Raw genomic sequence first — 25,889 nt, forward strand, 5'->3', positions numbered from 1 at the left:
AGCGGTTGTCGTTCAGCCTGTGGTGGATCAATAAAGGAACATCTGAAATCTTCTTGTCTCTCCTCCGTCAGCTCACCAGTGCAGCTGATTTAGAGACACTGGCGACAGCACTCAGATCCTGACGTCCAGACCTGAAGAACTGACCTCAGAAAACGTAACAGCAGCAGCTAACATCGCCAACACACTGCTGCTGTCTCCTAACGCCACAGAGGTAAGAACCAAACCCACGGAGACGACATTCTTTAATCTGAGTTTCAACTAGATCCTGATTAACCACAAACCAATGTGGTTTATTATCTTTTTGCTGCCATTTTATGCCTTCATAAGTTTCACGTCTGTGGTTTAAGCATCTCTGAGGCTCAAATTTTTGTTGCGATTCCAAGAACTTTTTGATCTCTACCTTTTTGTTTGGCCAAAAAAACCCTAAATATCCAGGTGAACAGAAGTTGTGATGCTGAGTGACATCAGCGACTGAGAACAGGGGCCTCATTTATAAAGCTTGCATACGCACCAAAACAGGGCTAGAAAGTTGCGTACGACACTTTCTACGCAAGGTTGTGATTTCTAAAAACAAACTTGGCGTGAAAATGTGCACACCGGTGCACCAACTTTGATGCTTGCTTAAGCACATTTTGGAGACAGAGGGAACGGCAGTGCTGGAGGGTGAAGTGGTGAATTGAAACCAGATTGATCTCAAACCTTTATTGTTATCACATATTAGACTTGTAGAGCCGGATAATCATAAACCCTCATTGTTGTAGATGTTCATATAGTGCGTCATTCGGCCGACGACTGTATTTGCAGAACTATGTTCATATATCAAACATCTTCAAATGATATACACACGTGGACAAAATTGTTGGTACCCCTCAGTTAAAGAAGGAAAAACCCACAATTCTCACTGAAATCACTTGAAACTCACAAAAGTAACAATAAATAAAATTTATTGAAAATTAAATAATCAAAATCAGCCATCACTTTTGAATGTTGATTAACATAATTATTCAAAAAACAAACTAATGAAATAGGGCTGGACAAAAATGATGGTACCCATAACTTAATATTTTGTTGCACAACCTTTTGAGGCAATCACTGCAATTAAACGATTTCTGTATTTGTCAATGAGCGTTCTGCAGCTGTCAACAGGTATTTTGGCCACTCCTCATGAGCAAACAGCTCCAGTTGTCTCAGGTTTGATGGGTGTCTTCTCCAAATGGCATGTTTCAGCTCCTTCCACATATGTTCAATGGGATTCAGATCTGGGCTCATAGAAGGCCACTTTAGAATAGTCCAACGCTTTTCTCTCAGCCATTCTTGGGTGTTTTGGCTGTGTGTTTTGGATCGTTGTCCTGTTGGAAGACCCATGACCTGCGACTGAGACCAAGCTTTCTGACACTAGGCAGCACATTTCTCTCCAGAATGCCTTGATAGTCTTCAGATTTCATCGTACTTGCACACTTTCAAGACACCCTGTGCCAGATGCAGCAAAGCAGCCCCAAAACATTACTGAGCCTCCTCCATGTTTCACCGTAGGGACAGTGTTCTTTTCTTCGTATGCTTGGTTTTTCAGTCTATGAACATAGAGTTGATGTGCCTTACCAAAAAGCTCCAGTTTGGTCTCATCTGTCCAAAGGACATTCTCCCAGAAGCTTTGTGGCTTGTCAACATGCATTTTTGCAAATTCCAGTCTGGCTTTTTTATGAGTTTTTTTCAGCAGTGGTGTCCTCCTTGGTCGTCTCCCATGAAGTCCACTTTGGCTCAAACAACGACGAATGGTGCGATCTGACACTGATGTACCTTGGCCTTGGAGTTCACCTTTAATTTCTTTGGAGGTTGCTCTGGGCTCTTTGGATACAATTCCAACGATCCGTCTCTTCAATTTGTCATCAATTTTCCTCTTGCGGCCACGTCCAGGGAGGTTGGCTACTGTCCCGTGGGTCTTGAACTTCTGAATAATATGAGCCACTGTTGTCACAGGAACTTCAAGCTGTTTAGAGATGGTCTTATAGCCTTTACCTTTAAGATGTTTGTCTATCATTTTTTTTCGGATGTCCTGGGACAATTCTCTCCTTCGCTTTCTGTTGTCCATGTTCAGTGTGGTACACACCTTTTCACCAAACAGCAGGGTGACTACTTGTCTCCCTTTAAATAGGCAGACTGACTGATTATGAGTTTGGAAACACCTGTGATGTCAATTAAATGACACACCTGAGTTAATCATGTCACTCTGGTCAAATAGTTTTCAATCTTTTATAGAGGTACCATCATTTTTGTCCAGGCCTGTTTCATTAGTTTGTTTTTTTAAATAATTATGTTAATCAACAATTCAAAAGTGATGGCTGTTTTTGATTATTTAATTTTCAATAAATTTTTATTTATTGTTACTTTTGTGAGTTTCAAGTGATTTCAGTGAGAATTGTGGGTTTTTCCTTCTTTAACTGAGGGGTACCAACAATTTTGTCCATGTGTGTATGTGGAAGGAGCTGAAATATGCCATTTGGAGAAGACACCCATCAAACCTGAGACAACTGGAGCTGTTTGCTCATGAGGAGTGGGCCAAAATACCTGTTGACAGCTGCAGAACGCTCATTGACAAATACAGAAATCGTTTAATTGCAGTGATTGCCTCAAAAGGTTGTGCAACAAAATATTAAGTTATGGGTACCATCATTTTTGTCCAGCCCTATTTCATTAGTTTGTTTTTTTTAAAATAATTGTTAATCAACAATTCAAAGTGATGGCTGATTTTGATTATTTAATTTTCAATAAATTTTTATTTATTGTTACTTTTGTGAGTTTCAAGTGATTTCAGTGAGAATTGTGGGTTTTTCCTTCTTTAACTGAGGGGTACCAACAATTTTGTCCACGTGTGTAAATGAGGCCCCAGGTGATTTAGGAATACTGGAGACGGGTTGAGCTCCAGGAAGGGTTGTTAGGCTTTAGTCAGATTATATCAAGTTCTGTCAAAACTTGTTGGGTTTCATGGAAGAATTGTTAAGTTGTAGACAACATGAGGTTTTATTCCAACATTGTTCTGATTTTGTCACAGCTTGATTGGTTTCAGACAGAATGTTTGGTGTTCACCACTATTTGCTGCATTTTTTATTTAGCCTTTATTTATACAGGTAATCCCATTGAGACACTGGGTCTCATTCTCAGCAGAGACCTGTCCTTAAAGAACAGAACAAGACAACACTGAGTCACTGACAACACTAACGGACCTGTACTAGACAATGTCATAATACAACACTGAGTTCCAGACAGGTTCATGACTAAACACAACATAGACATCAACATGGATGTGCAAAGGGCCAAGCAATGAAGTTAAAATGTAAAAACACTAAGAACAAGTCCGAAAAGATGATGTTTCCATTGTGTTTAAAAGACATTTGAAGTCCTTCAGAGGAATCAAGTGGGACAGCTTCAGCCTGCTGTAGAGAGTTCCAGGTTTAGGAAATAGAGTCAGAAAATGTTGTTTAGCTGAGCTCTAAAGACTGAGGGGACGATGAAAGTAAAGAAGTCCTGGAAACGTAGACTATGGCCGAACTGTTTATGTGACATGAAAGAGAATAAATATAAGAGCAGCAGACTAAGGATGGATTAGTAAATGAAATGATACCAGTGGAGAAGTCTGCGCATGGACAGTGGTGACCAGTTAACCAGAGAGTACAAAGTGCAGTGGTGTACGAGAGATTTACAGTCTGATATAAATGTAATCCATGATAAACAGCATTCAACAGTCTGTTATAAATCAATTCATGATCACAGCATTCAACAGTTTTAGAGAGTGGGTCTAGGTATTCATGTAAACAACATCTCCATAATCAAAGACAATCTAGAAGGTGGCAGAAACAAGCCGCTTTCTGGCATTAAAAGAAAAACAGGAAAAAGAAATTCAATTTTAACTTCAGTTTCTGAGGTATAAGACTGGTGTTAAATGCTGACTTGGAGCAATCGCTTGGCACTGGACCTTCGAAACACCGATCATGGAATTGATTAGCTGGTCTCTCAACACCATTGACACGATTGTCGCCACTAAGAGCACGGGCTTAGGGAAGCCTACCTGCCCGGATGGGAGCTTTGCCTCTGGTTACGTAATCGACTCGTGGGTGAAGTGGAGAGGGATCATGTGCCTGGCACCCCTATCCGTGGAGGATGTGGAAGATGTTTACATATTCAGATTTATGATGACAGGTCTGCTGATAATTGGCTTTATTGTGGGCCTGAGCTTCTGGAAGATTAGGAGGTCAGCAGAGAAAAACGACGTCCAAGCTCTGCTGGTCTTTGCAAATAATCGGATCAAGGCTGCTGGTGACCGGAATGACGAACTCAAACGTAAGATGGACAATTTGCTTGGTGTGACTGTTGATTTGAGTTGCAAAGTGGATGCCATCAGGGCGAGGATTGCAACAGCTGAGGTCTAAACAAAGTTGAGAGCAGCCAGGGGGAGGGTGAAATTGCTCCTCTCTCCCCCGACTAAACAATATGGTATACGACAACATTTCGGCGAGCCTGGAACAAAAACAAACTCCTCTGGAAGCTATTCAAGGCCAAGAGATAGCTCTCCTACCCCCCCCCCCCCTTCCCAAAGACTCCTGTTGACTGATGGACGTCTCCATAGCAACCTGCTGTGTTATCGCGGTCCACCTTGCGAACTGAGACTCCGGGGGGGCTGGGACAGAAGGAGACTGGCCACACGCATACACACACACTCATGACTCATGACCTGAGTCTGAGCTTACACTCACACAAACATGCCCTTCCCCCCCTCCAAGCCGCCTCCAGATGCTTTCCGACTGCGACGCACAGTGTGTAGGAATCCCGTGCATGCAGCGTGCCACGGTATGGTACAGCAGCTGTATAGGTGACTGACCACTGGGCCGAGCTCCCTGTCCCAGTACCCTTCACCCTTACCCCAGTTAACCTTGTCTAGTGTCATGCTTTGTCTGTTGCGGGTTTGTTTTTTTTTTTTTCAGGTTCCTTCTCAAATTGAATTTTCCCATCCTTGGAGGCTTCATTTTGTTTGATGAACCTTTTTTTTTCCATTTACCCTCCGCCATCCCTACCCCGATCCCAAATGTTTTTCTTCTTTTTTCTTTTTCCTCAATTTATGCACACCGCAAATGGCGATGCCCAACGCTGCCATTGGCAGGGCAGCTCGAAAACAAATTTCATTGTATATGAAAGTGTGCAATGACAATATAGTTGATTCTGATTCTAACAGATGTGATTGAAGGAGGTCAAATGTTGACTGAAGTTGTTTAAACACAAGGCAGCAGGCAGCAGTAAATGATTGTATCATCAGCATAATGATGAACAGACGCATTTATGTTTTGAGCCACATCGTTGACATAAAAAGTAAAGGGAATGGGTTCTGAGACAGAACTTTGTGGAACACCCTTGGATAACATCCAGAAACCTAGAGGAGAGACTACAGAGCTGCACACGTTGCTTACGATTGGTGAGATAATTTGAGAACCAGCCAACAGCTTGATCTGATATCTGACAGCCTCCGACATAAAATATCATGGTCAATGGTCTCAAAAGCCTTGAACAAATCAATGAAGAGTGCAGCACAGTAATTGTTGAGTCCAAGGCTTCCACATCATCATTTAAAACTTTCATTGAAGCGGTTACTGAACTGTGCTGCTTCCAAAAACCAGACTGATGAGGAGATAAGATACTGTACTGCTGTAGTCTAGAACGTCTAATCTGATCATTCATCAGCCTTTCAAGAACCTTAGCTAAGATACAGAGACTGGAAATGGGTCTGGAGTTGTTTAACTGTGTAGGATCACCACCTTTCAGTAGAGGGAGTATGAGAGCAGATTTCCAAACATCAGGAATGACATTGGTTTGGACAGAAAGATTAAAAATATATGATACTGGTTCAGCTGTGATATTCGCTGCCAGGCACAAAAAGTAAGGTGGGAGGTTGTCAGGACCTGCAGATTTTTTAGTGTCTAGGTCCTTTAAAGCTTCCAGACCTCCCTGAACAGAAAGTGGGACATATTAGCCAAAGCTAGTTGGGTTTAACTCAAACTTTACAGAGGATGACACTGAACATAGCTTTAACGTCTGACACTGCCTGAGACCTTCTCTTGGTGTCCAAACTTCGCATTCTTTCCATTTCTTACAAAACAACCATGAAACTGTGCCTTGAAATGCTGAAAAGATGTTTCATCTTTAACGTTGTGCCTCTTGGGTTTCTCTACTGACTGAACAGGGTTTTCACCAACATTTGTGGGGGTTTAGCCAACATTTGTATAATTTTCGCGACATTTGTTGGGTTTTCACCAACATTTGATGTGTTTTCACCAAGATTTGATGGATTTTCACTAATATTGGTAGAGTTTTAGGCAAAATTTATGGAATTTTAGCCCAGATTTGTTGGGTTTTCACTAACCTTCTCTGAACAGAGGTCTTCATCACTTTGTTGTTGTTCTGTGAACATCTGCAGAGTGTCCGAGTGGCGGCTGTAGCAACAGTCAGTCAGCTGTTGAACACCAGTGTTCTCGCTGAGGACAACACAACTCTGAGGTAAACCCTAAACTCTCCTATAACGCTGACAACCAAACGTTGGTACAGCAAACCTTCAACATTCTGAGAGGGTTAGAGTTAAAACTGTAGCCTCAGAACAGGTTGAACTAAAGTCCGCAGCTCTGCCAAAGAGATTTAAGCTAAATGCTAACAACAACGAAGCTAACATGCTGAGATTTAGCAGATATAAAGTTGATTTTGTTCACTACCTTAGTTTGCATTTAACCTGCAGTCCTCCAGATCTCAGGTTTCAACCAGAATGTTCAGTTCTGGGTGAAAGCTTCACTTTGAATTTTAATCAAAAAAAATTTAGGATTTAGCCAAAATGTATTTGATTTTGTCAAAAATGTTCCAGGTTTTAGCCAGCAGTTAGGTTTTATTCAAACATCGGGAGGTTTTGGTCAATTTACCAGGCTTTAGATGAAATTTGTCGAGTTGTTGTTGTGAACATGGTTTGGTTTTCTTAAAATTTGTTGGAATTTCATTGACCTTTGTTTGGCTTCAGTGAAAATGGTTGGGTTTGGCCTTGAATTTTAATCTTTTTCTTTTGATATTTTAGTTTTACTTCACATCAGATCCTCTTTCATTTTTGAAATTTGACAGAATTTTGAATGTTTTTATTCCACGTGAGCTTCCAGAGGAACCAACAATCCAGTTTCTCATCCAGAATTAGGACTCAGTCGTTTAGCATCGCACTAACTTCCTCTGTAGGAAATACAAACCTGGATTCTAAAAGGAGGCAGGTTTTAGTTGGAGGTTCTGCAGGATCTTGAAAGAGACAAAATAACTTGAATCCAGACAGGAAATATGAGAGAACAGGAGTCTGTCCACATTTAGCACCAGAGCAGGTTCTTTACTCTGTCAGACTCTGAACTAACTCACCTGAACACAGTGGAAGTGCTGACACCTGGAGGTCTGAGTGCCTGAACTCAGGAGTTTGTGTTTGCAGCCTGACAGTGACTCTGGATCAGCTGTCGGTGAACCTCAGCCTCAGTCAGGACACGTCTCAGTCTCAAGTGGTCCAGCCGAACCTGGTGGTCCAGTCGGCCCAGATCCCTGCAGCCGACACCCAGGGAGTCCAGTTCACGTCCTTCACAGGTGAGCCACCATCAGCATCCCCATCAAAACTCAACACGAGATCAACGATTCTCCATCTAGAACCACAGCCAGGGTTTTATTTATGAGACGGCACCAAAATAAAACCGTTTCCCTTTTTCAGATTGAATTATGTTTAACATAAAGTCAGACTTTGTACTAAAACTGTTGCTGTTTGGCCAAAATAACCGACATTAGATGTGCTTTTTTTCAAAAACTGGAAGGATTTAGCAAAATTTGTAAGATTTGAGTCAAAATTTGGAAAGTTATACTCAAAATTTAAGTCTTACTTAAAATCTTAGATGTTACCCAAAGGTTGTTGGGTTATATCCAGAATAAGTTGTCATTTAGTTGATCATCTGTAAGGTCTCACTCAATAATTTCTAGAGTTTACCAAATAAAATCATATTGGTTGGGTTTTAGTCAACATTTATCACTGCAAAACTACCATTTGTAAGTGTGAGCCTTGAAGACAGTTAAAATCTCCCGATATTTCGCTGCTTTCAGGGACGTCCGGCAGTTTTGTGGCCAACAGGATTCAGCTGAACACCAACACGTCGGACGTTGTGATAGAAGATGGCTTCATCGCTGACGCACTGATTTATGTTCGATTCCCAGAAGGTGAGTTTGTGAACTACGGAGATTTTAAACTGAGAAGTAGAATAATACTCAACAGGACTGTTAATTATGAAGAGCTGCGATTGGTTAAATCTGTCTGAAGAGGTTCAGACGTCCTTCATCAAACTGGGACTAATGACTGGTTTGTTCCTCAGCAGCTGTCAACAGACGTCAGAGTCCATCCAACGTCTCTCTGGGTTTCATCCTCTACCAGAACGACCGTTTCTTCCAGTCGAGGCTCTACGTGCAGCGCCGGGCCTCCATCAGGGTCCTGTCAGGCAGCGTCCACGGTCAGGACGGCAACATGACGCCGCAACACGTGGAGATGATGTTCAGACCAACAGTAAGGAAGCCAACATCCTGACAGAAAGAGGTTAAACATTAACGAGTATTTATAAGTTTAAGTAATAATTAGTTTTTATATTCTGATGTTTGATCAGCTGCACTTCACACCGGTTTAATGATTAGCTTTTTAAACCTCAGACACCAGCAGAAACTCAGATGTCCCGGTTTAATTTTATGGCTCCAGTAAATCTCAGTTATCAGCTTTGATTTGTGGCGACTGGAACTGCTGACGGCTGATTTTCTACTGTAGTTGTAAAAGTGGAATAATGATGAAGTCTGACACAAATAGTGGTTTTCACCGGTATGGCTTCGGTTTTCACCAACATTTGTGAGATTTTCACCAATATTTCTTCCTTTTTCACCAATATTTGTTGGGTTTTCACCAGTATTTCTTTGGTTTTAGCCAATATTTTATAGGTTTTCAACAACATTTGTGGGGTTTTCATCAATATGTGTTGGGTTTTCACGAGCATTTGTCTGGTTTTAGGCAACACGGATTGTCACCAACGTTTCTGGGGTTTTCATCACTATTTATTGCGTTTTCACCGATATTTGTTGGGTTTTCACCAGCATTTGTGCAGTTTCAGGCAACATTTATGGGGTTTTCACCAACATTTGCGGGGATTTCACCAATATTTGTGTGGTTTTCACCAACATTTGCAGGGAATTCACTAATATTCATTGGGTTTTCACCAACATTTGTGTTGTTTTGACCAATATTTGTGGGGCATTCACCAGTATCTGTGGGGGTTGTAGCCATCATTCATTCACCTTTCAGTGTGCTGCAGTATACTGAGTGAAGCTGCTTCTGTTTTAGCTGCCAAGTGGCTCGACTCTGCACGACTTCTCCTGTGTCTTCTGGAGCTTCAGCTTGCAGGACTGGAGCACCACCGGCTGCTCCAAAGGCAACGCTGCAGACGGAGTCCTGAGATGTTTCTGCAACCACACCACCAACTTTGCCGCTCTCTTCGTAAGTATGAAATCTCTGCAGCATCCAGTAGAAACCTAGACTGAAGTCTGACTCTGTTTCTGTTGCAGTCCTTCAGAGAGAATTATGACTATGCAGAAGCTCTGGACATCATCTCTATCATTGGACTGTCTGTCTCCATTCTGGGTCTGGTTGTAACCATCATTTTCTACATCAGGGAAAAGTAAGATGTTATACTGACTGTCCTGAAACCGTTGACTGCATCACATTCATCAAACAGCTGGAGTTCATTCTGGATGACTGAACGCAGATTCAGTCCAAGGAAACGATAATAACCATTTAAATGTTCTAAAGTGTGTTGGGAGGATGCTTGGACTCTGGTGTCGTCTGATTCTCTACAGGTTTCGGAGGAAATCCGGTGAACAGAACCTCCTGAACTCGGAGTTAGCTGTGCTATGTGTCTGCTGCAGCCTGCTGGCCTTCATCATCACCTTCCTCAGCGGTGTGCACAACTCCAGCAGGCCGAGCGACGGCAAGCTGGGGGTCAACGACCAGACCAACGAGGTTCTGCCGTCTGACGAACACGTGGAACCAGACCGTGGCCCATGCACGGCGGTCACAGCGCTACTGCACTTCTTCCTGTTGGCCACCTTCACATGGAACAGCTTGTACGGGACTCAGCTGGGGCTGCTGATCTGGTCGATGCGTCGCAGTTTACCTCCATACTGGACGGCACTGAGCATGACCGTGGGATGGGGTAGGAGATCAGGACAAGAAGATTCTAAATCATTCTGCAGGATGAGTGATCAATTCGCTGTCTTTAGTCAGAGAAAATCTAAATCATCAGCCATCAAACATTTATGAATTCCTGTGAAGTGTCACAGCTTGGAACCAACCTGATGGAAACTGTCAATGGAATCATTGAATCATGAATCTACATCATACAAACAATCATGAACTTTAGTTCTTTCATAGATTCATTAAAAGTCTTCTGGAAGTAAGACTAAATCTGCTGGATCATAAATATACAAACAGAAATGTTAATATTTGGTTAAATTTGTCCGTTTCCATCTCAGTTTAGTTCTTCTGGTTTCAAGATTCTGGTTTAGATGTGACTCCTCTGGACTCTATACCTACCATCAAGCATGGAAGTGGCGGTATCATTATACCATCAATTTAACTGACTGCAGTCTTGATGGGTCTAAGTCAGGACTTTGAGGAGACCAGTTTAGAACCTTCATTCTAGAACCTTCATTCGAGAACCTTCCTTCCATCCTGATGGAACCATTTCTTTACCACGTCTGATGTGTGTTTGGACTCATTGTCTGGTTGAAACATCCAACTGTGTCCAAGATCAACCTTCTGATGATGGTTTTAGGTTCTCCTGAAGAACGTGGAGGTAATCCTCCTTCTTAATTATTCCATTTACTTTGTGTAAAGCTCCAGTTCCACAGACACACCCAAGACAGTCTGAAACCAGTCCTCATCCAGGACCAGATCCAGACTAAAATAAATCCAAAACCAACTTTAAATTGCATCCAAACCCTAGAGAACTAAGACTGGAACCAAACATAAACAAATTAAATTAAATTTTATTTATACAGCATCAGACGCTGTACAGAGCCCATATGTCTGAACCAGTCCCGATAAAGTCCAGAACCAGTCCAACATACAGTCTGAAACCAGTCCAGAAGCTCTTCTAGAAAGCACCAGAGCATGATACTGCCACCTCCATGCCTGATGACAGATTTGATGTTCTTGGGGTTAAAGGCCTCACCTTCAGTTTTTGTTCCATCTGATCACAGAACTGTCCTCCAGAAGGTCTTTGAGGTTCTCCTTCTAGAGGAAGAACTTCCGTCTTTAATAAATGTCTGAAAGAACCAAAATACGTGATTAATGTTGTGAAAAAAGATTCATGCTTCAGTGATTCCATCATGAATTCAGAGTTCTAGGAGTTCTTGGAGACTTCAGACTGTCATTCTCAGCATGGTCTTATCAGTGGATGGAAGCGTTGGTTCACAGCTGTGAAATCATAGTTAAAAATGAAAAATACAGAATATTTTGACAAAGTCACAATTTAAAATGTTATTTAAATATCTGTAACAGTGATATTTTTATTAATTTGGTCGGTTTAATGGTTGGTTTATCCTTCAGGAATCCCAGCGGTCGTCATGGCGATCACACTGGTAGTTACCTACAGAGTGGATGATCCTCTGGGCTACCGACAGGAGGAATTGTGGGTATTTGAGTTCTCACTCTGTGCTCGTATTAAATTGAAATATAATATAATATACCATATATTCATATATACTGTGTATTTTTTTCCTTTATTTTCATTTCATTTATTCAGTACAACGATATTTAAAAGTTCTCTAGATTAAACAAGGAACATAACTCCCATTTTAGAACATGACTCTACTATGAAAGCTTACTAGTGTCCACAAAAACTTAAATATTTAAAGCAATCAAACAAAAAGGTAAAGTGGAGAGGCCAAGGACTTCTTGAAGTACTCTTATATATTTTTTTTCATTTTCAGTCACGTGTATTTAAGTTTTGGTTTTTTACATTTTTGTTCACGTATATCAAAATTTAAATATAACTATTCATGTACTTTCTATGTTTTCTTGCTGAAGCTGCTGGCTTGCAGCTCTGGATACAAACAAACACTTCAGCTTTAGGAAGCCAATGTTCTTGGGTTTCATCCTTCCAGTTGGTCTGATCCTCATCTACAACATCATCCTGTTGATTCTCACCTCCGTGATCACCTGCAAGGTCGACCCCAACCTGACCAGGTAACATCCAAACACCCCAATCTGACCAGGTAACATCCAAACACCCCAACCTGACCAGGTAACATCCAAACACCCCAATCTGACCAGGTAACATCCAAACACCCCAATCTGACCAGGTAACATCCAAACACCCCAATCTGACCAGGTAACATCCAAACACCCCAACCTGACCAGGTAACATCCAAACACCCCAACCTGACCAGGTAACATCCAAACACCCCAACCTGACCAGGAAACATTTAAACACCCCAACCTGACCAGGTAACATCCAAACACCCCAACCTGACCAGGTAACATCCAAACACCCCAACCTGACCAGGTAACATCCAAACACCCCAACCTGACCAGGTAACATCCAAACACCCCAACCTGACCAGGAAACATTTAAACACCCCAACCTGACCAGGTAACATCCAAACACCCCAACCTGACCAGGTAACATCCAAACACCCCAATCTGACCAGGAAACATTTAAACACCCCAACCTGACCAGGTAACATCTGTTCACCAGTCTAGCCTTTTTTAACCCTTACCTCAGGTTAAGTCTGGTCCAGCTCTCCGTTTAAAGGGTTAGATTCTATCAGCCTATTAGTGTTCCGCCTAACAGGTTTCAGCAGAATAAATTAAGCTGGAATCGAGAGACACTCGCCCAGGTTCTGACTGCCTTTCATCCGAATGTCTCACCCCTCTTATCTGATAGATGCTATCCCACCAAGCAGCCTTTCTAAGTAGTAGAATTGATCTATCATTCACGTTCGTTATCGGACAGCTTTTCTCTAAGGACTGCTTGCACTTGGTGCTATTCCTGGGTTTGTTTTAGAGGTTTGGAAAGAACTAACCTCAGGGGTAATGTTTAAACACTCTCAAATTGGACTAAGTAACCTTTAAGAGCCATTAGATTGAATGCACACAATCAACTTAACTTTTTACCACTATGCAGAATCAGTGGTTTATAATAATTTCATCAGGCTTCTCTTTAAATGCAATAAAGCGTTTTATTAAGCAAATTTAGCAAGAGCACAGCATCAATTCATGATTAAACAATTAATTATTTCTGATTAAAAATTATACTAGAGTAACTAAATTGAGCGTACCTGACAATCTTCTCTAATTATTAAATTTAGGAGAGAGAGCGAACAGCGTGGCCACTACCGTATCACTCGGTCTTGACTTGCGTCTGGGAGGAGTCCTCAGTTGTCCGGAGGACTCGGTATGATGTCTTCTTTGTGGACAAAAGGATCTTTTCCCTCAGCAGGGGGAGAGGAGGAGTCCTGTGAGCCAATTGTGGTCTGGCAGTTATCTCTGGAATCGGCTGGAACGTTAGTGCTTACGCCCCAGCTGTCTTCTCTGTGGGATGGTGGTGATGGAAAAACCCTCGTCTGTTCAGGCTGTAGTGGGTCACTGGGTCTCCCAGCCCCGGGGAGGGGAACAGCCCGGTGCTGTTGCCTCCTTTGCCTCTTCGGGTGTAGTCGGTTCTTCCCTCTATTGGTTTCTTCTGGATAACTGCAGAACCTCTTAGGACTCTCCGTTTGGCAGAGTGTGGTCTTCGCTTGTTGAACAAAGTCAGAAAAGACTTTGCCTCCAACGATGTCCTCAGCGATCTCTGGAGCCTAAGTCCCGCGTTGTCTTCCCGTCTCTTGGGCAATAGAAGTCGGTGAAGATTCTTCAGAACTCCGGCCAAGTTCCCTTTGCAGCTCTTCTTGCAGCTCCGGCGAACGTCTCCCGTTCTGTGCTTGTGGCTCTGCCTTTTTATCTCTCTCTCCTACACACAAAACTGGCTAGGTACGCCCTTGGCTCCGTCTAACTTATGCAATCAACTTGTCATCACATACAGCAGTAATACAGAAGTCATGTTGTTACAGCAAATACACAGTGTCCACATTCTGTTTAACACACACACATTTCAACAGATCCTTCTGGGTTTTCCCAAACTTCCCCTTTTTCTGAGGAGGTTGCTGTGTCACTGTGGCTGCCGAGTCATGGTGATTGTTGCTCTCTGCACTTCTGCTTTTTTAAGGCCCACACACACAGAGCCTTTCAGGCCTGCACACACATACAGAACCTAAACAAGGATTACTTTACACAGAATCACTTCTTAAATCATTCCTCTCAATCTAAACATAATAAATCGTCTAAATCATCTGAATCATCACTTTAATCAAATCAACACTTTAAAAATGTATACATTTGTCAGCAAGCATAATTATGTGGTTAACTCATGTTTCTTCTTATGATCTTTATTTGTCTGCTTCAAAACCTTTATTACCTTAAGGCTGTGATGAGCCTCAGTGCTCTCTGAGACCTCAACATCTGCATCTTACTTGACACATCCAAACTCCCCAATCTGACCAGGTAACACCCAAACACTCCAACCTGACCAGGTAACATCCAAACTAACCAACTCCATCAGGTAATGTCCAAACTCAGTAACCCCACCTGATACAGCCAAAACATAAAAACAACCCTACCAAGTAAAGTCCAAGCTAACCAACCCCACTAGGTACTATCAAAACAAATGCACCTAACCAGGTAACATCAAAACAAACTAACCTGACCAAGTAATATCCAAACAAGTAATATTTCAGAGAATATGTTTTTTTTAAAAGAAAAACAATTCCATTAAAAAGGAAAATAATACTTGCAGGACAAGTTAATACCTGAATCAAGCAGCATCTTACTTTTCGACTAGATGAAAGTAGAATTAAACTCTTAAAATCTGATCTTTTTCTGAACCATGACGTCGATCATCAGGTGAAACATAATGTTTCATTTGAAGTGATTTAATTTACTTTAACCTGTTTTCGGAGCAGCACCAACCAGCTGTCTCTGACCAGGAAGGTTCTGGTCAGCTTCTCTCTGGCTGTGATGTTGGGTTTGTCCTGGACTCTGGGTTACCTGGTTCTGGTCACCACCGGACAAGCTCATCTTGTCTTCAGCATCATTTTCTGCATCCTTACCACCACACAGGTACGTTACTTCAGCTTCTTCATCCAACTCCCACGGAACTAGAACGGAATATTAAAAATGGACAGATTTTTGAACACATTTACATGAGTTCAGTTCACAGATTACAAATATTAGTCTCCTCTTAGAGACACAAGTCCTTAAAACTCTGACACTGAAACTCAAGTCATTTGCTGGTCTAAATGGGTCTAGTACTGGTGTTAATGGTCTATTTTTCATTCATCGTTTTCAGTGAAAACTGTAATTTTAAATGTTCAAATTTTAAAAAATGTTTTTAATATCTTTTTGAGAAAGATGTAAATTCTTGTAGTTTTGAAGTAAAAATTAAAGATGTTCCCTGAAAAACTATCATGAGGAAATATGATTTTCTATTGGAAAAAAATGGAATATTTTGGGGGAAAGTTATTTGTTGATAAACACATTTTGAAAACCAAGAATTATTGTAGCCACATTTTCATAAAAAGTAAAAATAAATTAAATAAAATCCTGAAATGTCTAAATATTGTCTTTGAAGACTCTGATGGTGACAAATAATTCTAGTAATGGAGCCTCATACATGATAGCTTTTTAAAACCTCAGGTTTAATTCATTTTAATGGAAATAATTAACATTTAAATAGAGATTTTCAAGAGAAACCCCACTGTGTTGTTTCTGTTCAAGAAAAAAGTCATAAATTGTGTTGTGTTTTTAAACTGTGACACAAACCTTTTTGAAGAAATAACAGAATGTCATCTGCAAAAAAACAAAAAGTTAAATTTGGGAACTGTGTTTTTCTTTAACATTTTCAGTAAAAAGTCTGAATATCTTCACTAATTAGTCCCAACATGAATCATCTTTCATCAATCTGGTGAAGCTCTAAAGATTCCTGAGATGAAGCTCAGAATGAAAACAGATTCTCACATCAGTGTTTTGGTGTTTTCAGGGGTTTCAGATCTTCATCCTCTTCACAGCGAGGACACCGGCCTTCAGGGCTACCTTTCAACGTTCCATACACTACGTTTCCTCCATCAGCCTCCCATTGAAGACCAAGACCTACTTCCTGTGGAAGGACGAAGGGAACTCAAGTACAACCGAGACCTACAGGGAGAGGAAGGAGAGTGAATCTCTGTAAACTTTGTCAAAACTGGTCTTTCATTGGTCCAAACCAGTCCTTAAATAGTCCAAACTGGTCTTGCAATGATCTCAACTGGTCTTTAAATGGTCTAAACTGGTCTGTTATTGATCCAAACTGGGTTTTTTTATGGGTGAAAATGGTCTTTTCTTGGTCCAAACTGGTCTAAACTGGATATTAATGGACTAAAATGGTTAATAATGGTCTAAACTCATTTTTCATTGGTCCAAACTGGTCTTTAAATAGTTCAAACCATTCTTTAAATGGCCTAAAGAGATATTTGACAGGGCTAATGAGTTAATTAATCCTGACAGTGGAGAATTTAATGATCTAAATTTGCTTTGATAGGCTAAAATGGTTAATAATGGTCCAAACCAGTCTTTTATTGGTTCAAGCTGTTCTCTTATTGGTCCAAACTGGTCTTTAAATTGTTATTACAATGTTAGGCTTTATTGGTCTACACTGGTTATTGCTGGTCTAAATGGGTCTAGTACTGGTGTTAATGGTCTAAACCAGTTGTGAACAGGTAGACCTTCAGGTGGCGACAGTGAGTTTGGTTTTCCACCATTAATTCTTAAATAAAAAGATGAAACTTGCAGCTCTGCTCATCACAAACCCAAACTGAGCATATTTGATATAAAATAGGGTAAAGATCATTTTTATGATCAGTTCTGTGTCTTTCAGCATGAGGTTTGATGTTTCCTGTTTAAATGTTTTTATTTTGTATATTTGATGGTTAAAATCTGCAGATTATTTCTGTTGAAGTCTTTTTTAAACTGTGATTGTTGTCAATATAAAATTCATCATTTATAGGAACAAACATGTTTATGTTCAGAAGAACTGTGAGTGGTCTGAAATGTGAAGAAAACAGTTATTGTACAGACTGAGTCATTCAGATGAGATGATGTTAATGACTGATAGATGTCGGTTACAGAAGTCTGACTCATCACTGTTTAGCTGTACTGCTGACGATGTTTCAGTGGCTGTCTGGACCTTGGATGAAGGTATCATTCAAAACTAGGACACTGTTAGAAATCTGGGCGTGACCTTGGCTCGGGCTCTTCCATTTGGCTCCCACATACGAGAAGTGACAAAAGCAGCTTTCTCCCACCTTAGGAGGATTGCTAAGATTCAGTCTTTGTTGTCTTATGGATGCTGAAGTTCTTATCCATTCATTTGTGTTTCAGACTGGATTAGTGTAATGCTCTCCTGTGTGGCTTGCCTAAGAGGAGCTTTCAAAGCCTTCAGACGGTGCAGAATGCAGCAGTCCACATTCTGACGGGAACAAAGAAACATGAGCACATTTCACTAGTATTAGTCTCACTGCATTGGCTCCCAGTTCATGTCAGAGCTGATTTTAAGATATTACTTTTAACTTATAAAGCGGTAAATGGCATTGGGCCGTCATGCTTAAAGGAGCTGGTTTCTCCATATGAAGCAGCAAGTCTTTGTGCTCCCAGGGGACGGGTCTGCTGGGTTAGAAAGAAGACGGTCGGTGTGCGGGCTTTTTGTTCACGTGCACCGTCTTTATGGAACGCCCTTCCCTCTGACATTTGGGAAGCTTGCTCAGTAGAAGCATTCAAAGCTCAGCTAAAGACTCACTTGTTCTCTGCTCTGTATGAATCCTGTGAGGTTCTCGATAGTCAGCCATTGTTTTTATTTCTAAGCTACCGTTTTATTTCTTAGCCATTGTTTTTATCCATTATCATTTTATTGTATTTTATTTGTTGCTTGCACTGTAAAGGACTTTGATTTGAAAGTGCTATATAAACAAAGTTTTTATTATTAATGGCAGAAAGTGACAATTACTGTTAAAAAATGGAACATTCAATCTCCTTTCAGTTTCTTTAACAATCTTGACTGTTGCTGGTCAGTAGTGATGTCGAGATGAAGCTTCATGAAGCACTGAGGCTTTCCATCCAGTTGGTTCACTCATGGGTCAAAGCTTCATGGTGCTTCTTTTGCTCTACTGCGCCATCAAGTGGACAAATACAGTACAACAGGCAGAGTGCCTATAATGACACACTGGCTTTGCTATGTGAAGCTTTGAATTGTGTTTAAATGATAATGCCAATAAACATATAATATACTTAATATAGTGTCTGTTTTTCCTGACAGCAGAGAGAGAGGGGGAAGTGGAAACAAATGGGGAGAGATTTGAGATCTGTAGTTTGACTGCTTGATTGAGGTCAGGTTCTGGATTTCTGTAAAGTGTTTAAATACTTTTAATTGTAATGAGGGCGACATAAATAAAATGTGCTTGTGCTTCTTTTTGCTTTGTGACTGTGCTTGTGGTATCATTGCAAAACTAAAGTAGGGACAGCATTTTATTTGTTTTTATTAAAAAATAAATACATTTTTTCCACAATGCTGGGATTTAGGTGTTTTTAATTTTTTTGGACAATATTTCTCCAGCTCCTTGGAACACAAACAGAAACTTCAACTTTTGAAATACCAATAAATAAATAAATTAGAACAAGCGATGTGCAGTGTTGTCACAGATACTCATATTAAACTTCATCTGTTATGTGCCACTTTATTAGGAGAAATCAGGTCAAAGTATTCCCAGAAAGGGGAGAATCTTCTCTTTTTGGTCTTTTTCTATGGAGAAAAAGAATCTCAAACCGATTGCAGGCAAAGATACAGCAGACAGAAATCCAACAAATGTGAACTGGGACTCCATTGCGTTTTGCTGCCCCTTGAACCAGTCAAGCAGTACGACCAGCTCACGAGGCTTCGAACGTCATCATTTTTGGCTCCTCCCCTAAATGAAGCAAGCCTCGATACGCACTTCGTGGAAACGCCCCCTCCATTACTCGACACACGCTTTGAAGCCTCCGCACATCTTGAAACATCACTACTGGTCAGCATTAGTTGATAATTGGTAAATTAACTGCATGAACTGGCTTTTAAGTCATCTAAACTGGTTTGTAAATGGTCTAAACTGGTCTGTGAAGAGCCCCCAGTGGTTATTTTACTGATGTAGTTTTTTTTATATTTATATGTTTGTTAACTAAAGTCTGAACTGGTCTTTTATTGGTCTAAAGTGATAATTATGATTGTCAGTCACTTTTTAGTTCTAGAGGCTTAAAATGGTCACCTGTAGTCTAGTCTGTCTTAGTGGTCTAAAATAATCATGAATGGAGAAAGGCTGATTTTATTGGTCTAGACTGGTCTGTAAAAGGTGTAAACTGTTTTTTTTTACAGCTTCTAAGCTGGTTTAAATGGTATAAACTAGTCTGTAAAAAAAAGCCTAAACTGGTCTATAAAAGGTCTAAACTGGTTTTAAATGACTAGACTGGTCTTTAAATGATCCAAACTGGTGTGTAAATGGTCAAAACTCGTTTAATGGTCAGATGTGCATCAACTTTTAGCCTTCAGTCATTTAAAGCAGTGGATGTAACAGCATCTAGGAGCCTCTGGGGGGCGTCAGAGCTCCACTCTGTTGGTTCTTCAAGAACAAGCTGAGCTTCAGATGTTTCTCTGCTGATTGTAAACCAAAGTTCTCTGTTGAAGAGAGAATTTAAATCAGTTTGAGGCATCCTGATGGAATCAGACTCTAAACTTTACTCACAACCACACTGGAAACATGGCATGCACAGAAACGCTTAGTAAATGTCAAAAACACTCCAGAAATTCATATTTAAGGTAAAAAAAAAAACCACTCAATATTCAGCTTCAGACCATTTATGAGCTTCAACACAACAAAGATGCAACATGTGTGAACTAACTAGACACAGAAACCCATCACAAAGAGACACAAAACCAATGAAAGACACACAAAACAACGAAAAGCACACAACCAGTGAAATATACACAAAACAATCACAAAGACACAGTCGGTCAGTAGTTGTGCGTCTGTTTTGGTTTTCTGTCCAGTTTGATTTAAATTCAGACTGAATGTTTCGTCTGCAGATTTTGAACTGAAACTTCTTCTGACCTCCACACTGAGCACGCTCAGTACACACCTCCACACTGAGCACGCTCGGTTTACATTGAGGTTATGTAAGAGGGTCTGGTAAAGTAGTTGAAGTTCTGTGAGTTCCTGACGGTCCAATAAAGAACCTGCAGAAAGCTTCACCCCCAGGAAGGACCAGAGGAACACCACAGGGAGCTGGGGTGTGTTTGTTGTGTGTATCATGTATGTTGAGTCATGCGTGTTGTGTACGTTATGTCATGTGTGTTGTGTTACCATCCTGAGGTGACCTCTGCTGTCTGGATCTCATTAAAACCTCCTGGAGCTCACATGAAGCCGTGTGGGCCCAGTTAGGGGGTTCCTGCTCACCAGAACCAGTCCAGCATCAGGACAGAACCAGTCCAGCATCAGGACAGAACCAGTCCAGCAGCAGGACAGAACCAGTCCAGCAGCAGGACAGAGCCAGTCCAGCATCAGGACAGAACCAGTCCAGCAGCAGGACAGAGCCAGTCCAGCAGCAGGACAGAACCAGTCCAGCAGCAGGACAGAGCCAGTCCAGCAGCAGGACAGAGCCAGTCCAGCATCAGGACAGAAGCAGTCCAGCAGCAGGACAGAAGCAGTCCAGCAGCAGGACAGAGCCAGTCCAGCAGCAGGACAGAACCAGTCCAGCATCAGGACAGAAGCAGTCCAGCAGCAGGACAGAAGCAGTCCAGCAGCAGGACAGAGCCAGTCCAGCAGCAGGACAGAACCAGTCCAGCAGCAGGACAGAACCAGTCCAGCATCAGTGCAAAATCTATTAGTTATCCATTGACAGTTTGTGGTGCATTCATATCCAAACAGTATTTTGGTTAGGTTTTTGTAAGATCAGGAAATGAGAACAGAAAGGCAGATACAGTCTGAACAAGGATTTGTTTACAACAATTTCAAACAGAACTACAAATCCCAGCTATCAAACCCCAGAAACTAAAACTCATGACCTATGGAACTGAGCTGGGGAAAACTACGCTGCCTCTAGAGGCAACCCAACTACAACAGCACAAACCCTCTACAGGAAACACCTGTGAAGGAAAAACCACCTCAAACTAAACCCAAACTAAAGTGTGTTCCAAAATAGTTCAACTAATAAACTAGGGAAACTTCTCAAAGGATACTACAACACGTGAAACACTAACAGAGAGCTACAGAACCTCCAGATAACTCTGGTCAGGAACAGAAAGAGTCTAAATGCTATGACAAGAACACAGGACTACTATTTCAAGTTCTGAGACTAACGACTATACCAGGACTACAGAAAAGCGCTGACTAAAAAGTGGACAGAAGTCAAAAAAGCTAAAACTCAGGGTTAGAATACACGGTAGGCCATAAACACAAAACCCTGACCTGAGACCGCTCACACTGAGGCACAGCTACTGGTTTATACTGGGGAGCTAGGAGCTGGAGGCTACGGTGTCCAGGAGGGCTGAGAGGGGGAGGCTGTGACGACAGTGGAAGGCAAAGGGTTCGGATGGCGGAGATGAACCAGGCAACGAGTCCACAGGGGAGTGGATTTAAGCCAAAGAAGAAACCGAGGATCCAGACAGAAGCATAGCAGGAGCAGGTGGCATCAGAAAGTGACAGTTTACGATCTGGAGTCTGCTTGTATTGTGTGGTGAGGTGGGCTGATTGATACTGGTGCACCTGCTCCTGATGACTGCCTGCAGAGAATTACCCTCACCTGTCGCTGCAGCAGCCAGCACACCTAAAACAAAAAAACACAGGGAAGGAGGGCCCTGCCGAGAGGCTGCAGAGGCAGACCTAACAATATTACACTAACATCCAGTTATTTGACAGTATTTTATATTAATATCCAGTTATTTTACAGTATTTTAAGGTACAGTCAATTTTCGCCTGAAATTTCTACTGAAGATGTACAGAAAGTAAATTGAATGCTGTTCTTGAACTGTTTGGAGTACAGGCATGGTTCTGGTCTCATTTGAAAGCTGACAACCTGCATTTTCACCCAGTGCAGTCAGAATTACTCTAGGTGCTACTGGCACAGAGTATTTCATGTTGGAACACTCTGAATTAGGATGAATTTTTTTCTCGCCTAAATTTTTTCCCTAATGAAACACCTGAAAATCAGTGTGGCAGCACTGTGACAGCTTGAAACACAAAAAGGCAACAGCTTGGGGTCTTACATAGTTCAGGACAAAATTTCAGAGCAATAATACAAGAAATGAGTGTTTCACACATGTTTTTGTACTGATATGGCCAGGCGCTGTCAATTTTGGACACCCTCTGTACACCCTGGGCAAAAATGGTATCTGTTCGTTTTTCAGCCCATTTTGAAGTTATTTTCACTCCAAAAACTCATAAACAACTCAAAAAACACTGAATAATCAGCTGCAATGAGGAGCACTGCAGTGGAACACTCTGTCTCTCCAGCTGCAGACACAGAGCAGCAGGGGGGGTGAAAATTCACACAACCCGGTGAAGCCGGGCTGTGACCAGAGCCCTAGAGATAGTAAGAGTTGCGACACTCCCATAGGGTGCCGTTGTACGCTTTCTTTCGGTCTACTTCCGGGTTGTGGAGGCTTGTTTAGTTCCAAGCACCGCTTCTACAGTGATATCCACCGTTCATTTGCACTGCAGGTTGTTGAGTATATGTGGAGGTAAGTTGATGAAATGCCTTCCTCTTTTGAATTGTCAACTGCCTATATTTTATCAGAGGCTCTTTATGATGCATATGCTGAGCTTTATTTGTATTTGCGCAGCGTAATTATATATATTTTTTATCTTGGTAGACGACCGAATTTCTGCTACTTTTTTAGCTCGACTCTGCTGTTAGCTGTGAAGTTATCTCCAGGGATATATTGACGGATTAATTGTTGATGAGTCGCTACCTCTTTTTAATTTTAACGTCTTTATATTATATCAGAAGCCCTTTGTGGTGTATACATTTATCTGTATTTGTGAATATTAGCAGATGACCGACTTTCAGGCATTGCCTTGTGCTTGTTAGCTCTTCTTTGAAAGCTACCTAGCTACATCGCTACCTCTTTTTAATTGTCAAGGCTACGTCCTTTATATGAGACCCTTTATAATCCATCCATCCATCCATCCTCTATCCACCGCTTTATCCTCATTAGGGTCGCGGGGGGTGCTGGAGTCTATCCCAGCTGACTCGGGTGAAGGCAGGGGACACCCTGGACAGGTCACCAGTCTGTCACAGGGCTACATACACAGACAAACACTCACACTCGCATTCACACCTACGGACGATTTAGAGTAACCAATTAACCTCAGCATGTTTTTGGACTGTGGGAGGAAGCCGGAGTACCCGGAGAAAACCCACGCATGCTCAGGGAGAACATGCAAACTCCATGCAGAAAGATCCCAGGCCCACCCCGGGAGTCGAACCAGGGATCTTCTTGCTGCAAGGCGAAAGTGCTAACCACTACGCCACTGAGCAGCCCCCCTTTATAATGCATAAACTTATACTTGTAAGTATTTAACAAATATATTTATTGATATCTATCGTATCTATCTATCCTCCAGTATCCCGAGAGCCCTCACTGAAGACATGAAGACCCTCATCAAAGAGTACTAAGTAAGTGTATGACAACCTGCATTCTTTACATCAAAATGTTTTGAATTTATTATGTACAGATTACAATTTGATGTTTACATCAACTAATTCAACAAATAATCAGAATCAAAATTGATTACTATGTACATTACAGAATTTTGGACAACAAAATGGTGCTAAAAGATTGAAAATTGATGTACAACTGATGCACACAAAATAATAAAAATAATAATAACAATAATAATAATAATAATAATATGAATAATTAATAAAAATAATAAAAAACAAAATTTCTGTTCTTTTTTCTAGGCCAGGAATTAGAGGCTTACAGATGCACAACACATTTTAAATCATTTTCATCCCTCATGGTTGCTGCTGCTGGTGCCTGCTGTTATTCATCTACTTTATAGTGTCCAGGACACACATGAAGAGGATGTCTACCCACACACAAGTCATTTGATTATTTTTTTATTATTTCAAAAATAATTGTAAAAAATAACATGATGTTGTTTCTCCCATTGTCAATAAAACATACTATTTCATTCATCAAAGCATAATGAGTTGTTATTCTTGAATATATATTTTGTGTATGTCTTAAAATGGTTATAGTGAGTCAACTCCTGCCTGGACACTATCTGCTGAATGGACTGTTGTTACTCTGCTTTTCAATAACTCCCAGACTACGGGTAAGTGAATCAGAGAAATATAGACATTGTCTGGAAATATAATAATCCAGCTGGGCAAAAATTAACATCTTCAATCCTCTTACATTTCTGTGTAAAAGTCGATTTTCCATGCTAACACGAATGTGAAACATTCCCTCCAAAACCCCAAAAGTGTCTTTAATATGTCACCTTATGGCTCAAAGTGTAAAACTGACATTTACATACATACTCCAATGAATTAATAATCAAACAAGTACTTGGAGGTGTGATTTTATTCCTTTTTTTTTTACCGTGAAATCGCCGCTCTCAGTCCCATAGAAGGAAATGACAGCGCTGCCTGTTTGGAACTATTCAGGCTTACATGAACCACGTGACCCCCCCCCCCCCCCCCCCCCCCCGCTGCCAGAGCATGAGTGTCGCAACTCTTACTATCTCTAGAGCTCTGGCTGTGACTACAAGGCCTGTCAGTCAAAAGTTTCCTCCAATGTGATTTGCATGCGGTTACTAGGGAAACAAGTCCCGTCCAATTCTGTCACCAGCGATGACGGTTGGCTGTTTAGCTCAGGAAGGCCCACCAGAGTCACTTGATTGGTTGAAATGCAATGTCAATCAAAAGGTTAGACTTCAGCCGCCATTTTGAGCAGTAATTCGGTAAAAATAATATGCTACATAAGCTTATATAAAGATATGAAGAGAAATGCAGAGAGTACGGAGCGCGCATCGCGACGTGCGCGCGCACGAAGCCGAGCTATTTATGGATTATTTACTGATTTCAAGACATGTTTTGGACAAAATATTATACTTGCTAGTTTTGTCTGGATGCCTAGCTTGGATTACGGCCGTGTCTTGTGGAATATTTTCATCTTTGACCAGTTATGAGCCTTCAAAGGTGAGTTGTGCTGTTTACGTTATTTGTTGTTTGTTGGACAAATGTGTTTATATTACCCGCTGTGGTAATCACATCTGAAAGTGGTTTATACCGGCGGATTCATAAGAATCTAAGCTTTCCATGGGTGTATAATGTTTCTATCATCGAGTTTGCAGCTTTGGACATTTAGTAAAATGCTTATGCAGATCTCAAAACAGCCCGCAGGCGGGCCGCTGAACCGCAGCGTTGCAGTTTGCTACGTTGTTATCTGGGTTTTTGACATTCTATGCATTAATATTCAGATGTTGTTGTGTGTTGTGTGCATGTTGTTGTGTGTTGCTGTGTGTTGTTGGGTATATGATGAACCATGTGTTGGTTCTCACCCATCTCTCAGCCAATAGGCTGCGTCGCTCAGACCTGCCAGGACCAATCAGAGGCGACGTTTTCCAGGCTGATCCCGGTGGTTTGGACGGAGTCT

The 25,889-nt window shown here is 41.3% G+C and overlaps 1 protein-coding gene and 1 long non-coding RNA gene across 2 annotated transcripts; both read left to right on the forward strand.

Moving 5' to 3' along the window:
* Positions 1 to 112: 112 nt before the first annotated feature.
* LOC127531814 (adhesion G-protein coupled receptor G7-like) lies at positions 113 to 18,488 on the forward strand. Its single transcript, XM_051941987.1, has 12 exons — positions 113 to 211; positions 6,461 to 6,540; positions 7,490 to 7,638; positions 8,143 to 8,256; positions 8,409 to 8,596; positions 9,416 to 9,568; positions 9,637 to 9,749; positions 9,928 to 10,283; positions 11,681 to 11,762; positions 12,161 to 12,319; positions 15,130 to 15,286; positions 16,206 to 18,488. Exons 5-12 carry the CDS (start codon positions 8,558 to 8,560, stop codon positions 16,392 to 16,394), a joined length of 1,248 nt encoding a protein of 415 aa, XP_051797947.1. The 5' UTR covers positions 113 to 211; positions 6,461 to 6,540; positions 7,490 to 7,638; positions 8,143 to 8,256; positions 8,409 to 8,557; the 3' UTR covers positions 16,395 to 18,488.
* A 4,313-nt stretch (positions 18,489 to 22,801) lies between these two features.
* On the forward strand, positions 22,802 to 24,597 carry LOC127531843 (uncharacterized). Its single transcript, XR_007939078.1, has 3 exons — positions 22,802 to 22,961; positions 23,848 to 23,899; positions 24,188 to 24,597. It is a non-coding gene; the product is annotated as an uncharacterized LOC127531843 (long non-coding RNA).
* Positions 24,598 to 25,889: the final 1,292 nt, after the last annotated feature.

Source organism: Acanthochromis polyacanthus, chromosome 22 (assembly GCF_021347895.1).
Source record: "Acanthochromis polyacanthus isolate Apoly-LR-REF ecotype Palm Island chromosome 22, KAUST_Apoly_ChrSc, whole genome shotgun sequence".
Lineage (NCBI taxonomy): Eukaryota > Metazoa > Chordata > Actinopteri > Pomacentridae > Acanthochromis > Acanthochromis polyacanthus.

What these genes read in the sequence shown, in the direction of transcription:
- LOC127531814 (XM_051941987.1), top strand. Translation starts at nt 8,558, where the DNA reads ATGACGCCGCAACACGTGGAGATGATGTTCAGACCAACA. An exon ending in ATTTTCTACATCAGGGAAAA is followed by an intron (nt 9,750 to 9,927) that starts GTAAGATGTTAT and finishes GATTCTCTACAG; the next exon opens with GTTTCGGAGGAAATCCGGTG. An exon ending in GGCTACCGACAGGAGGAATT is followed by an intron (nt 11,763 to 12,160) that starts GTGGGTATTTGA and finishes TTCTTGCTGAAG; the next exon opens with CTGCTGGCTTGCAGCTCTGG.